The 16072-nt window shown below is 50.4% G+C and overlaps 1 protein-coding gene across 2 annotated transcripts in view; it reads right to left on the minus strand.

Moving 5' to 3' along the window:
* Nucleotides 1-16072, minus strand: part of ITGA11 (integrin subunit alpha 11) — a 127118-nt gene that overhangs the window by 23184 nt on the left and 87862 nt on the right. For both annotated transcript variants that reach the window (XM_082445119.1, XM_082445120.1), the window contains exons 11-16: nucleotides 13122-13266; nucleotides 10414-10562; nucleotides 7100-7240; nucleotides 6644-6847; nucleotides 5637-5767; nucleotides 1125-1291 (exon numbers count right to left, since the gene is read on the minus strand). In XM_082445119.1, coding sequence (XP_082301245.1) covers nucleotides 1125-1291; nucleotides 5637-5767; nucleotides 6644-6847; nucleotides 7100-7240; nucleotides 10414-10562; nucleotides 13122-13266 — 937 coding nt within the window. The remainder of the gene's footprint in view (nucleotides 1-1124; nucleotides 1292-5636; nucleotides 5768-6643; nucleotides 6848-7099; nucleotides 7241-10413; nucleotides 10563-13121; nucleotides 13267-16072) is intronic.

Genomic DNA, 16072 nt, shown 5'->3' on the forward strand with positions numbered 1-16072 from the left:
GGAGGTGACAGTAAGGGATAAAGAAAGAGGAAGAGATGGAGGGGAGAGTGAACGCAGTGGAAGAGGAGAGGAGACAGGACAAGGGGTCAGTGTGATGCTTCCATTTGAGCCACTCCTGGAGTCAACACACCTCTCCACCTCTCCCATCACCTTCCCGGGCCTCGTCCTTGGCTCTGGGATCCCGTCAGGTCTGGGTCCGAGCCTCTGCAGGTGACAGTTCCCATCACACTAGGGAGGGCTGGCCAGGTCCTGCCCACCAGCTCCTCAAACCTAAGGCTGTTCTGGGGTTTAAGACCTGCAGCCTCCTCCCCTTCAACTAGGCTGATCTTTTGCTAAATGCTGGAAAGGCTCAGCCCCTTCTCCGGTACCCCAGCAGCACTGTGGGTGCACCAGGTTCTTGGCATCATTCTCCTATCATAGAAAGAAGTTAAAAGAAGGACACAGCCACCCAGGCCTGCCTTTGTTCTTATCTTCCTTCTGGGACACCCGTGTTTTAATCATCTGGTCGGTCCTGCTCCTTGGCTGAGAAGCTCTCTGTGGTCCCAATTTCCTGCACAGGTCTAACCTGGTCCTGGAACCTGTAGCTGCCACTTGCTGGGGCTGCCTGGGCCCAGGGCTGTCATGAGCAGGTGTCTGATCCCAGCCTTGGCTGGGAGTGATGGACCCTCAGAAGGAAACTGCCCCGCTGTGGACTCACGCCTACTCTGAGCAATGACCACTGCTACTCGGGTCTTCATCTGCCTGACCCCCTGGTTACTAGCTCCCCCTCCTGTGTCTGACTCTTTCTCTGAATCTGACTTCACAGCTTCCACACCCCAGACTGTTCCACTGCTTCCAGTCCCCTGTTCTGATCCAAACACTGTCTCTGACTATTTCCTTCTTCCCCAACCTCTCCCACGTTGGTCACCACTGCTCACTGCCATCCTCACCGTGGCATGAGATCCCCTCTCTGCCCCCTGGAATCAGAGCATTGAATGGGCATCTAGAAGTCATCAAATGTGGCTCTAGGTGTGACCTGGCACTTAAAACCCATTTCAGCAAAAGCCCAGGTTTAGAAACAGAGTGAATGCAAAGTCCATGGGGGAGAGATTGGAGCTGGGGAAGTGGGGAGGGGCTTGATTTACCAACTGTTGAAGTTTGGTAATGAGGTGCCAAGAAGACGGGTGAGAAGCAGAGGAAGGCGGCCAGGCAGGTGGCGTCTCTGCCGCTGCGTTTGCAATCCCTGTGAAAGATGTTGATCTTGGACGGCTCAAAGTGGAGGCTGGCATTGATCTGAACCACAGGGCGGGACCTGCAGGAGGAGGGAGAGTAGCAGGGGTTGGGCGGGGTACAAGGCTGCTCTGCTGGGACCCAGGGAAAGGTGGAGAGCCAGATGGAACGGGATCTGTAAAACCCCCACTGGGGGTGAGGCAGTGGTGGGGCATGCAGGGAGGGGGTCCAGGTGTCACAGGAGTGGGCCAAAAAAGTGTACAGGTGGATGAAGGGCAGGCTAAGCAACCTCACAGCCCCTTGAGGCAGCCCTTCATCATTTTCCTAGGGGCTGTGCTTGCTGCAGACCATACTGACATCCTTTTGCCTTCTCATCACTTCAACCCTGCATGTACATCAGAGTAATCTGGAGCGCTTTAAAAAATCCTGATGCCCGAACAAGAACAAAACATTTTAAAATTTGTATGGAAAAACAAAAGACCCCCAAAAGCCAAAGCAATCCTGAGAAAGAAAAACAGAGCTGGAGGAATCAGGCTCCCTCACTTCAGACTATACTACAAAGCTACAGTAATCAAAACAGTATGGGGCTGGCACAAAAACAGAAATATAGATCAATGGAACAGGATAGAAAGCCCAGAAATAAACTCACGCACCTATGGTCAATTAATCTATGACAAAGGAGGCAAGAATATACAATGGAGAAAAGACAGTCTCTTCAATAAGTGGTGCTGGGAAAACTGGACAGCTACATGCAAAAGAATGAAACCAGAACATTCTCTAACACCATACACAAAAATAAATTCGAAATGGATTAAAGACCTAAATGTAAGACCAGACACTATAAAACTCTTAGAGGAAAACATAGACAGAACACTCTTTGACATAAATCACAGCAATATCTTTCTGGATCCACCTCCTAGAGTAATGAAAATAAAAACAAAAATAAACAAGTGGGACCTAATTAAACTTAAAAGCTTTTGCACAGCAAAGGAAACCATAAACAAAACAAAAGACAACCCACAGAATGGGAGAAAATATTTGCAAAAGAAGCAACCGACAAGGGATTAATCTCTAAAATATACAAGCAGCTCATGCAGCTCAATATCAAAAAAACAAACAACCCAATCAATAAATGGGCAGAAGACCTAAATAGACATTTCTCCAAAGAAGACATATGGATGGCCAAAAAGATGTTCAACATTGCTAATTATTAGAGAAGTGCAAATCAAAACTACAATGAGGTATCACCTCACAACAGTCAGAATGACCATGATCAAAAAGTCTGCAAACAATAAATGCTGGAAAGGTTATGGAGAAAAGGGAACCCTCCTACACTACTGGTGGGAATGTAAATTGGTACAGTCACTATGGAGAACAGTATGGAGGTTCCTTAAAAAACTAAAAATAGAACTATCATATGATCCAGCAATCCCACTCCTGGGCATATATCCAGAGAAAACAATGATTTGAAAAGATACATGCACCCCAATATTCACTGCAGCACTATTTACAATAGCCAAGCTATGGAAGCAACCTAGATGTCCATTGACTGATGAATGGATAAAGAAGATGTGGCACATATATACAATGGAATATTACTCATCCATAAAAAAGAATGAAATAATGCCATTTGCAGCAACATGGATGGACCTGGAGATTATCATACTAAGTGAAGTCAGTCAGAGAAAGACAAATATCATGTGATATCACTTATATGTGGAATCTTAAAAAGTGATACGAAGGAATTTATTTACAAAACAGAAACAGACTCACAGACTTTGAAAACAAATTTATGGTTACCAAAGGCGAAAGGTGGGGGGGATAAATTAGAGGAGTTTGGGATTAACATATACACACTACTACATATAAAATAGATAATCAACAAGGACCTACTGTATAGCACAGGGAACTCTACTCAGTATTCCGTAATAACCTATATGGGAAAAGAATCTGAAAAAGAATAGATATATGTATATATATAATGGAATCACTTTGCTGTATACCTGTACAACATTGTAAATCAACGACACTCCAATATAAAATAAACATTAAATTAAAAACATCCTGATGCCCAAGTTGCTCTCCAGGTCAGATCAAACAAGAATAGGCATCACCATGTCTTAAAGCAGTGCTTCTCAGATTTTAATACATTTGCGCATTTCCTGGGGCTTTGGTTAAAATGCAGATCCAGCATTTCTAGCAAGCTCTCAGGTGATGCTAGTGCTGTTGGTCTCTGGACCACACTATGGAGAGCGTGGGTGTTAAAGCACCCCAGGTGATTCCAATGTGCAGCCAAAGTAGAGAACAACTCATTGTTCTAGAGACCTGCCCCCAGCCATCCATCCCAACACTGCCCCATCCAGGCAGCCAGGGAAATGCAAATTTACACTTCTATTGTCTAAGTCAATCAGAGTTAGGGAAGGGAAATATTGCCCCTCCAAACTATGCATTTATGTAAAAAGAAATAAGTGTAGTGTGTTTTAGATGCTTCAGACTTATAGCGTGAGTGTCTGTGCTAATACTCTGCTCTTCTTAGTGGAAGAGGGATGGCGCCTCCTCTGTGCTGTGGAGTGAGAAGGACGGGTTTGAGTCTTGGCTCCACTGGGCAGGTCACACGATCTCTCTGATGGGGAATTGTGAGAACCAAAGCAGGTAAGTGAGAACGCCTTCTGTTTGGAAACAAACACCTGAGAGTCTTTAAAAATTACTGCTGCCTGGGCCCCTGCCCTAGAAATTTGCTTTCAGTGGTCTGGGTAAAACCTGGGCAATGAGAGTTTTAAAAGCTCCCAGGTGATCCTAAGGGTAGTCATGTTTGAGATCCATGGAGTTTGACTATGAAGTCTTCCCAGAGGGCTTCAGCCCACAGTTTCAGCACAACTCAGGTAGCATTTAGGTTTGGACCTCACAAGCTAGGGCTTGATTGAGTCCTTTCTGTGAGACTGATTCTTTTGATGTGTGTGTGCATATACCTTGCTTCCTGTAAAGGACTTAGTTTATGTGTCGCCCTACAGACCCCAGAGGCCATGTCTACCCTCTACCCTGGGTCTTGTTCACCTGAATTGCAACGCAGTGAATACATTTAGCCCAAGCTGCTGTTGCTACCGAAGACCTAAGAGCCCCACCTGCAGAGCAGACCTTCAAGGAGAGGCCGTGGAGCCGGTGCTGGACCCGCAGAGACCCTGCTTGCCTAGAGGGCCAGGGGACACCACCTGGAGGCGTGGGGCAGCTGATGCTTTGGCCATGGCACAGGGGGACATGAGGAGCCCGCAGATACGCTGCTCCCCATTGCTCCCCTAAGGGACTGTTGCAGGAAGCAGAGGCTGTATTCCTTCCTCCTCTCTGGAGATGCTGGAGCAGGGAGCTGCCCCAGGCGTGAGGCTGCAGCTCCTTCAGTAACTAATGACCTCTCGTATCTCTCTCCTCCTTTCCTGTTTCAGTTTCCCTTGACCCTCACTTCGGCCCCTGGGGCTGAAGCCCCTTCCAGGGCACAGGCGCAGAAGCTTTAGCCTCAGGCTCTGTTTTCTTGGGAACTTGGATTAAGACATTTCCCGACTGGATCGTAATATTCTGAGGACCAAGAACATGAAGATTCTCCCTGTGAAGTCATAGGATATCTGTTTCATGTTTTTCTTAAGTTGCATGAAAAATGTGATTGCGTTTATATAAAATTATATGCAAGTGGAAATAGGCTGGTAGGGAAATATACCAAAATGTTAATAGTGGTAATGTTAAGGTGATGAAACTCTGAGTGATTTATTTTACAAATTTTCTTTAAGTTATTGTATTTATAATGAAAAGTATCAACATATAAAAAACTAGCTCAAATTAAAATTTTTTTTGGTTCAAAAAGTATCTGACACATCACATGGTAAAATATTTAGATGGACTTTTAGAAAGCGCCCCGCCCTCCTTTTTTTTAAAGCTGTAGACCATTGCTACGTAGAGACCCTAAGTGCAAATGTATGACAAATATCTGATGGAATGGTGCAGAAATGAGGCCCTGAAAAAGGAAACCAGGGGTCAGATGGGGTTTGGAGGAAAGAAATCCTCTCTCACACTGGGGTAGAAGGGAGATCCTCCCAGCTGATAAGAATATCCTCAGTCTGTCCTTTAAAGTAGCTTTAGAAGCTAAGTGGAAGAAATGACCAAGTAGCCAGAACTTATAAGAAAAATTCTAAGAGGGGCTTTTTGCCACTAAAGTGCTCTAAAATCTTAGCAGTCCGCTGAGAAGAGGGATTTGGACTTCAAAATAACTTACAGTGATTCCATAAAAAGGAAATTTGTAGTCACAATGGGATAAGAACAGGGTGAATTTGGCTCACAGTGATTAAAGACAAGAGACAAAGATCCTAAAGCATATCTTTTAAACCCTGTATCCATCATGACCCTCAGGAGAGCCCAAGAGTCAAGAAAAACGGGGAACCAACCACAAAATCACGGCGTTGCCAAGGGCGCCCACAGCCAGGTCCACAAGCCCATCCTCGTCGAGGTCCAATTGCCCATGGATGCTGCAGCCAAAATACTGGAGGCCTGGAGCCAGCTCTGAGGCAGCGATTCTCTGCAGGGAGTGGAAGGAAAGAGCTGGGCATGGGCACCCTAAGGGGTAGATACAGTTGGCAGCCCTGGAGACAGCCTGTTTGAAATCATCAGGAAGCTTCCCCGGCCCAAAGCTATCTCCTCTCCTGGTCCATTATGGCACCTGAAATTCCTGCCATTAAGTCATTCTTTTGGATTAAAATAGTGTGTCATAAAAGTGTTCCCCACTGAAGAGGGAAGGGGGAGGGGCAAGATAGGGGTAGGGGATAAAGAGGTACAAACTATTATGTATACAATAAATAAGCTATGAGGATATATTGTACAACACAGGGAATATAGCCAATATTTTATAATAACTATACATGGAGTATAACCTTTAAAAATTGTGAACCACTGTGTTGTAACTTATATTGTACATCAACTACACTTCAATTTAAGAAAAAAAGAATTCCCCACTGGGTGTAAATACACATTACCTGGCAGGTAACCCACCATTATCTCTAACTGTGGTATATCTTACTAATAAAATAGGTAGGCAAAAGTGATGACCTGAGGGGACTTGGGATGGGTCACTTTTAGGAAGAGCACTGTTTCCAGCCTGAGGCACTTCCAGAGAAGAGGGGCCCAAACAGGCGTTCTCCACGTGTAGTCAATTGCATGAATACATATGAGGGCCAGTGAGGTTTGGGTCCTTGGGATTTTGTTGCTGTTGCTGGGGGGATAAAGTTAAGCAGGGAGAGGGTATCCAAAGGGGTGATGGGAAGGGCTTGAAGACAAATGCACCCATTTCAAAATTTCGATTTGAGGCAAGTTCTCTTTTCCTGTGTGAGGACAGGGCATGAGCTACCAGGACTCCAAGTCCTAGCTCCATCCATCTACTGGGGCGGGGGGACGTTACCTGCTTCGGTGTCTTTAGGATGCTGCCCTGGAAGCCGTGGAAGATATAGATGACTCCTCTGTGGTTGTCCTCCAGAGGGGCTCCCACCACCACATCGTTGTAGGCATCTTGATTGAGGTCCTGAACCGAGGCGATGGAGGAGCCGAATCGGGCATTCTGGTAACTGTGGGAATCCTTCAGTGTTCCATCGTAAACAAACCGGTTCTGCGAAACCAATGGCAGGAAAAGGCTCAGGGGGACTTGGCAAGGGCTCTCTGGGTCGTGACCCCCTCTGGCCTGCAGCATCCCCTCTGCGTTTCCGCATTTCTCTCCTGCTATATAAGCCCAATGACAGAAGAGGTTCCCATCCTCCCCCGCTCCACAGGCAGGCGCCGGCCTCCCAGTTCCCGCGTGGACACCTGATCAAGGCAGGGATCAGGTGCCCCTGGAAAGCTGGCCAGCCTCCATGCTCCATACCTGTCTCAGGTTGTAGATGTACACCCTGCCCCGCTCTCCGCCCTCGCTGAAGTACATGGGTGCGCCCACCAGCAGGACGTCAGTCACACCGTCGCCATCGACGTCCACCGAGGTGATCTCGCTCCCGTAGTAAGAGCCTATCTGCGGCACAGGGATGGGGAGAGGGGCGTGGGGCTGGGCTACTGAGAGGCCTCTGCTCGCCAGTGGATGGAAACTGAGCACAGCCTTTGACTCAGAATTTTTGCTGCACAAATGAGAAGGTCCCTCCCTCTTTTCTCCTTCTGTTATCCATCCCGCCCCCACTTGGCTTTCCATTATTTAATTTTATTGATTGCCATTTATTCTGTAAGTGATACATTATAATGGCAAAAAGTGAGCAAAATAAAAGCCACATATGAAGAAGAAAATAAAAGTCACCCACGGTCCAAACAACCAACTATACCATGGATGTTTCAGTATATTTTTCCTCTGGACTGCTTTCTCTAGGGTGTGTGTGTGTGTGTGTGTGTGTGTGTGTATGGTTTTAGTTTTACAATCTGGGATCAGACTGGATGTATAGTTTATATATTCTGATTTTTAAACTAAAACAATGGATCATGAGTATTTTCTCCGACGTGTTATATTTTTTTCCTACAACATGATCATTGGTGATTCTATAATATTCCAAATTACACGTGTGCCAAATATATTTAATCAATCCTCTGTTGCTGGACATTTAGCTCATTTTCAATTTTTTATATTCCAAATAACTCTGGGTTTAGCACCTTGGGTGGTGACTTATGATTTCTTTTCAGTATTTGAGCACTTACTGTGTTCCTCTCCCACCATGGGTGCTGTGTTTCCCCCTTCAGTGAGGGCACCATCTGACCACTCTGTTAGAAACCTAAGGGTCCTCCCTGGCTCCACCCTCCACCTCTCCCACCTGCAGTCTCCCTGCAAGTCCACCTGGTGGATGCCAAATATGTCCCGAATCCATCTACTTCCCGCCTCCTCCAATGCTTCTCCCCCATGTGAGGTACCTTCCAAAGCCCCACCCCCTCCAGGATGGCCCCTCCAGCCCACCACTGCGGGGAGATGAGTGGCCTCCAGCAGCTGACCATGCCGCTTCCTTGCTTTGGGGGAAAATGTCCAAACTCTTCAGTGTGACCTTCCTAGACCAGCCTCTGTCCCCTATCCTCTGGCTCCCACATCCCCTTCTGACATACTAAGGGATTTCTCTTCTCCAGAAGCCCCCCGGCTCCAGCTGGGGTCCCAGCTGCCCCCTGCACATACTTTTCTCTGACCTGTACCCTCTCCCCTCCCCTCTCTCCCGGTAATGTCTATCGTCCTTCAGGTCACTGCCTGTTAGAAGCACCCCTGCCCTTCCCTACTCCACTCCCTGCAATGGTCCCTCCTCCATGCTCCCCCAGCCCCGTGCTCCTGCCCCCAGCCCCGGCTCCCTCCACCAGCGCCTCTGGACAGTGGGAGCTGTGCCTGTCTTGTTCCCTCCAGGCGTGGGTGCTGTGCCTGGCACGCAGGAGGTACTCAGTAAATGTTTATAGGAGCAAGGGGTTGCTCAGGAAAGAAGAGGAGCCCTTCCCAAGGACAGGCCCTGTGTGAGACGCTTTACAGCCTCAGGTTAGCTTTTGTGAGCCTCACGCTGTCTTGGGAGAGATTATTGTCCTTATTTTACAGGGAAGGAACTGAAGCTCAGACAGTTCAAGTCACTTGCCCAAGGTCAGAAGGCTGGTCACAGCCAAACTGGGTTGGAACTCTGATCCATCTGACACTCGAGCCAATGATTCTCCCTCCCTGGCTTAGGGTGTTTTCAGAAGAAATTTATCCTCAAGCATTAAAAGCATTTAACCGAGGAGAATGATAAAAATACAGAAGAGGGAAAAAGGAAATCATAAACACGGGGTGGGGGGGGAAGAGATGTGCCCACATGAAGTAATTAGGAGGCAGACAGAGAGCAAAGAGGGAGGCGGAGGGAGACCCTGTCTAAACATGTGGCCTCAGCTATGTGGGTCATGGTGATTTGGAATCCACTTAACTTAGCAGCCTTCAGCGCTGCGGTTTCTCATTCGGATGTTGGAGGTGGAACCAGGCAGTATAAATGTCATAAATTCATCAGCGAATTCCCTTCAGCCCTCAAGGTCTAGCCTAGGATTCCCAACAGAGCCAGCCCTGGGTACAGTGTGGGTGGGCAGGGTGGAAGCTGGGGCCAGAGCAGTGCCCGAGTCTGCCAGTGCCCTGGGATGGGAAGAGGAATGGTGGAAGGATGGCTCCCTGTAGCTAGAGGGATTTAGGTTTGACCCGGTGAAGAACATGTCCTCATGGTGACAGGCCAAGGGCAGTAGAAAACACAGGAGACAGGGCTGTTCCCAGGCTCTGGAGGGCCGGGGGTGAGCCAAGAATAACAGTAAGGGCCTGGACAGGGCTCAGCTCAGGCCCAGGGTACGATGGATGCTGGATGCTGCCAGGCAGGAGGGGCCATGGCCTGGTTTGGGGATTGTTGGGGGTCAGGAGGTAGCATAATGTAGAGAGCCCCACCAAGAGTCCTGGATTCTGAACTTGACCCAGCCATGAATCTACCCTATAACCTTGGAAAAGCTATGTTGCTTCTCAGGACCACAGTTTTCCTGGGCTATTGAAATGACTTGGATCAGAACCCTGTTTTCTGATCTTTTCACCATCATTGACTCTTATCATAGCTTTCCAGCTTGCATTCATGACCATCCAACACGAGACTCTCAGCAGCACAGCCCTGGTTGCCCACCACATCCGGGGCGGTGACATTGGCAGCCGTATAGTTCTGCATTGTGCCCAGTCCGGGAAAGGAAAGAAGTTGGCATCTTGGTGAACCCACGGGGCCGCGCTATGGGTGGAGGCATGACTCCTCTCACTTCTGGTCGTGCCAAGGTGGCTTGAGGAATACGAGTGCCCCTTCAGGATGCCTACGGGCCCTGGCAGCCCAAGCTGGGAAGCTATAGCCTGGATGCTGTCTCTGGCCCTGAACTCTAGACATGACCAGAAAGAGGCTGGTAGTTGGGAACAGAGGTCGGGGCCAAGGCACCAGAGACAAGGGCTCCATGAAGTGCGGGCAAGTGAATTCTCCTGGGTTCTCTTGCTGCAGCAGGGACCAGGCCTGGCTTCCTGGGGAAGGAGCATCAGCTCTAAGGCGGGTGTGAAGGAGGCGTATACCCCCAACCAGGAAGGACGTTCGTGGGTCTGGGGACAGTCCTGAGAGGGAAGAGCTGAGCTGCAGTCCCCTCCAGCCCCACCTTCCCCTCTGTCCCACCCGTCTGCCCTGCCCCCAGCCTCCCCTGCATTACCTGCTCGCCCTGCAGGGCCTGGTGGATGGTGAGACTCCGGTTGTTGTGCATAGTGAACAGGATGACTTTGCCTGTGTGGTTGAACCGGGGGGCTCCGGCCACGTACACCCGCCCCTGCCTGGAGGACACAACCGATGTGACTGTGTACCCTGCCACGGGAGAAAACAGGCTGGTCTCTGGCCCCGTGGCCTGGCAGACCTCACCAGGGCCCTGTGTGCAGCTCAGCTGTGCCGCCGAGGACTGGCCGCTGAACGGAGAGCGTTCAGACCAGGCCGAGCAGATGTGATACCACAGAGCGGTAGTTCCCATGCGCAGCTGAGGAGGCCTGGAAGAGGCAGGGCCGGTGAAGGGTGGGGAGAACTCACTGCGCCCACCCACTGCTTGAAGGCATCAAGGAAGCCAGGTGGGGCCACTAATAGGCATTGCTGACCTGGAACATGCACATCACATGCTTCACCTGCCTCACAGGTGAGTGCATGACGGAACAGGGAGGAAAGAGAAAGGCAAACCCTAGCCACATTTCTTTTTATATTGGGCAGGCTTTGTTTTTGATCCCCACCGATAGTCTCTCTGGGGATCAACCAGTGTCCTCTTCATTACCGGAACCCCCTGCTAAGTGGTCCACCGGAAACTGAAGAGTTGGCTGTGCAGAGGCGAGGAACTGCTCCGCTCGGGGCACTTAGGTGGAGTCTCAGGGATTCCTGCAGCCCCAAAGCTTTGCAAACTCAAGAGGGAGTGACTAGGCTTCTTTCAGTGCACTCAAAAGAGAAAGAGATGGAAACCCAGAGGCTCTTTGGGAAAGGCCACCAATCCGTGTTCTTGGGATCGGTGCCTGATCACTGTGAATTTCCAGTCGAGCGCCCAGTTCTGGGGGGTGACTGTGCAGCATCTTCAGGCAACTCTCCTGAAAGTGGGGCCCTGGAAGGTGTGCAAAGCCGAGAGTCCCACTTTCTGCCAGGCAACTGGATCATGGACCCCAGTTTTTAGATGGGTGTCAGGCCTTGTTGGCAGTTCCTGGGCGGTTTCTGGGGAATGCATGTCTCCTTCTGCCATGTGTGCATGCCTGCGTGTGTGTGTGTGCGTGCTCACGCCCATGCACGTGCATGCGCCTGTGTGTTTGTGGGTAACACTGTCTCTCCGGTCACCAGTTGCTTCCGGTCTGGCTGCGGGATGCACAGAGGAGCTGATGCAGTGGCTGGGAGGGTGGGTGCAGTAGGGTGGGTTACTCTGGTTCCAGACACACCGTGTTTGACTCTTGGAAATGTATTCTGGGAAGTGGAGCTTGAAAGGTAGGTGAGACCAAGATATCCCATGGCGGGTGGCTAATGTGGCCGTGTATTGAGGGTAGGGCGGGGTTAGGCTTGTGGTGTGGAACAAAGGTTTCTTCTGAGTTGAGCGCTCAGTGGCACTACTGAAAATGTTCTCAGTTGGCCCTGGGCATTTGGGCTTCCTCAGAAGGAGGGACAGTGGTGGTGGGAAGGTCTTGGGGGCTGAGTGTCCTGGGGGCAGGCGTGGGCTGACTCTCAAAGCTCCAAGCTGCGCTGAGAGAGAGCTTCCTGCTTCCCAGCCATCTGCTGGCAGTGGTTTCAGTTCCTATGTGGCTTCTGGACCAGCAGGCGGGGCCCCCCCGAAAGCTGAACAAGCCTCCCTGAAGGCCTGACAGGAGGATCCGTGGCCAGAAGTCCATAAGCTTCCCCAGTGTGGAGGCGGAGAGCCTGGCCGGCCTGTCTCCTTCCCCAAACTCCTCCTCTCCCCTGGGGCACATCGGGAGGAATCTTCCAGAGACCAGTCTTCCAGACTGCCCTCACTGCATGAACCCCCAGAGGGAGGAGGAGGAGCAAGAGAAAGGCACTCCCTCAGGACTCACACCCAAGGCGGTGACTATAGTTAAGGCGAGACCGTTGGGCCTCATGAAGGCCCATCATCCTGGCTCTGCGCCCCCAGGACCTTCTGGGAGGAGGAGTGACCTTCCCACCGCAGAGAGATCCACTGCCAACTCTGGATGGCCCACGTTCACGGAGAAGTGGAGTCCGAGGCTGCATCAGTGACGAGTAACTTCACAGCTGGTGGGCTCAGTTCAGAAACTCAGAAGGACTCACAGACAATGGGAGCCCTGGGCATTCGCCCCCTGCTCCCTTCGTTCTGGTTCAGCCCTTTCAGAAAGGCCATGGCAGAAGGGCCTCAGCATGGATGGCGGAGGCCCTGCTCCTGCAGAGCTAGAGGTGACTGGGATCTGTCAGGTTAAGGTCTCACAGCTGGGACCTATCACCATCAGGTCAAGGATTCATGCTTTTCTTTTTATGACCACTCTAAGGTACTTAATGGGAACTGACTTCTGACTTGATTGTAAACCTTAACCCATCCTCGACTTGCATTTTGCCTTGGGGAGCCAGGCTTCGTGCACTCAAACCTGAAAACACAACAACAGCTGCCCTAGAGTCTAGAAGCATCAACTGAAACAACGCATTTCAGGTTGGGGTGCGTTGCGTGTCATTTATTCTGCCTGCTTATCGAGAGCTTGTGACATGCCAGGCATGGTGCTGGATGTGGTGGATGCCAGGCTGGAGAGGCAATGGCCCCTGACTGTGCCTGAATCAGCACAGATATACTCAGACAGGCCCCTGGTCTCAGGTGTGGGCAGGTTCTGGATCCCTCAGGTCCCCTCCTCGCCCACTGCCCGCCAGCCACCCCTCAGCTCTGGCTCTTACCCAGGTACGCGCCGTGGTTCTTGAGCTCCTCGGGGAACTCCTTTAGGTAGGACTCTCGGAGAGGAATGACCTTCCCGCCGCTGGTTTCCTTTAGCACAGCTCCATTCCAGTCATAGGCACCAACGGCTCCCAGCAGAATCCCATCCTGACATTGGGAAGGGGATGCACATCAGCTCGTGTCCCCCAGGTGCCCCTCGCCAGGAAGCCGCACCACGTCCGCAACCATGAAGCATCCATCTGCCCGTCCCCTCTGGCACCTTCTCCTGGGTTTGTTATTTAATAGCCCAACTTCCAGCCAGGATTCTTGGCTTTTGAAGGAGCCAAGGAACTTTGAAGGAATGTTCTAGAAACAAACTCCAAATCCAGGACCAAAGCTCCATTCCATTTTGGGCTTCAGAACCCCTCTAGGAAATCTCTTGTTGCCATCCCTTCCTTCTGACACTCCTTTAAGTGGTGTCCCTATGCTTTTCCTCCTTCCCATTCCTTCGCAGGGTCTGAGTTGCTTTCCTGAGTGTGTAAATCCTACTTCTTCATTTCTTCAGTAAAAAGTCACTGCGTGTCTATCTTGTGTCAGACACTTGCTTGGTGCTGGGGATACTGTCCCTGCCCTCACAGAGCTCACAGATATAAATAAATATACAAATAAACATAATACTTGCAAACTGTGATAAATGCCACACAATGAGGGATATGATAAATGTCATGGTGAGGTTGAATTTAGAGTGAGGGGGGCTCAGGAAAAGCGTTTTGAGCAAGTGATGCTTACCCAGACACCCAGAGGGATGGGACTTTTTTTTTTTTTTTTTTTAGCGATATTTAAGTTAACTTTAATACAAACATCACATACTTCTACCTTCTCGGAAATGGTTGCTTCATCTTAACTAAGGAAATGGAAAACTATGATGACTTAAGTCTTCATTCTGTGATTTGTGTGTTTGGACAAGTTTAGGCAGACAGCAAAAGCTCCAGAGGTCCTGCCACCAAACCTACAGCATTGTGCAAATGCCCTGAGGCTGGAGAGAGTTCAGAGCCTTTGGCTTAAGGAACTGAAAGCTGTTTGATGGGGCTGGAGCCTTGAGTAAGAGGGCAAGGTGGCTCAATATGAGGCTAGACAGATAAGCCAGGGCCACATTTGTGACAGCCAGCACCCCAAGGACAGGAGCTTGTCTTTAGTTGCAGGGTAAGCGGATGCTGCGATGCCTGGGCAGGAAGATGGGGAGCTCTGGCTCCTTGAGGGGAAGCCTCCAGGGTCATTTCCGAGGACCGGGTCCACTCACTCCCTGGGTTGTCCCTGCACCCTATCCCCACCCCCCCCAAACCATCCACATAACTAGTGGGTATAGGAAGACAAACAGCAAGCACTCAGAAGAGGAAGAGAAGTGACTAGGGACAATGAGGGGCTGAGGAGGGGGCATGGAAGCAGGGAGGGGCTGCCTTCCTGGGTCACCTTGGTGATCATGTGCCAGGGGCATCCAGCTTTGCCTCCCAGCTTTGGGCTGTTAAAGCACAAGCTGGTGAAGTCACCTCTCTCCCACTGAGCCCTCCTTCAACCCAGCTGGTCGGTGGGATTTGCGGTTTCCCCACCACTTGTGGTCCAAGGCACTCAATTTCTCCCTGCTCCCAAAGCAATGGTGCCAATAGAAAAATGTGACTCTGGCCTTGGGACAATCAGAGCCGTAACTAAACACACAGGCGGAATCCCCAGGCACTAATTTCATTACTGGTGGTGGAGAGGGCAAGATTGTGAACCATAATAAGCTAAGCTTCCTTTTCTCATTTCCAAGGTGTCACTTTAAAGAGTACAGTTGATCATATATAAGGATTAAAAAGTCCTAATATTCTAGAGGTAGAACTGACTGTTCAGACAGGATGTTTTTACAGCTATAAATAAGCTGCTCTTGGGTGAGTCCGATGTGCTGGGTTGTGTTTAAAGTCTCACTTTCTCATTAGCTTTCTCCCTCCCACTCTGTGTGCCTCAGCCTGGGAGAGTCTGACAATCTGCTGGGTCCAGGATCCGGGCCAGGGCCTCAGGGACTTGTGCCAACATTCCTTGCACTTGGGATGTGCTCCATTCTTTGAGGGACCCTTTCTCACCCAGTCACTCATTTGTGAGAGACCAGAGGGACGGATATTTATTACCTGCACTAGACTAATGAGCACCCGAGGTTCAGAGAGGGAAAGGGAGTTGCCCGAGGTCACACAGCAAGTCAGAAGCAGGGCTGGGACGGGGTTGGTCAGAGGAGAAAATGACTATCTGCTTCACCAGAAGCCCCTAGATTCTGCTTCTGATACAACAGCAGACCAGTCTCTGCTTCACGGGGAGGCCTTTGAAGATGAATGTCTTGGCTTTGTAGATGACTGGAAGCCTTTGCAATGTACTGAGAAGGGCTGGCTCAACCTGGGTGCCTGGGGTTCAGCTGGGGAGACCTGATGCTGACTCACCACATGTGGGGCTGGGGAATTCCATCGGGATTTCTGCATTTGGCAGCACTGGGCAAGGGTGGAGGTCCCAGGCTCTCACCTGTGCCATTCTACCCGGCAGTGGCTCTAGGCTTGCTCTCTAGTGGGAGGCCATTTCCTGAGCAGGGTCTCCTGGGGGCCCTGCTGTGGAGAGGGCGCACTCTGAGGAGTGGGCGGGCCGAGAGGGCAAGCCAAGGCCACAAGGCAAACCTCAGGTTGTCACAATCTTTTCCCAGTTGGGGGAGCCCAGACATTTTGAGTTTGGAAAAAATCTGGAAGGGTGGGGCCGAAAAAAGGATGAAAGCTTTGACAGAAGAAGCCAGGCATGCAAGCCCAGCTGGAAAACAAACAGCAGGGCATTCTGGGGAAGAGCCGTGTCCCATGCCCCAGGCCTGGCACCGGCTCCCTGACATACGGCCTCCTTTCCTACGAGGCCTCTGGGGCCCCCACCACATATTACCAGTGTGTACCTGGATGGCCTTGCACAGATG

This window comes from Balaenoptera physalus, assembly GCF_965194825.1.
Source record: "Balaenoptera physalus genome assembly, chromosome: 2".
Taxonomy (NCBI): Eukaryota; Metazoa; Chordata; class Mammalia; order Artiodactyla; family Balaenopteridae; genus Balaenoptera; species Balaenoptera physalus.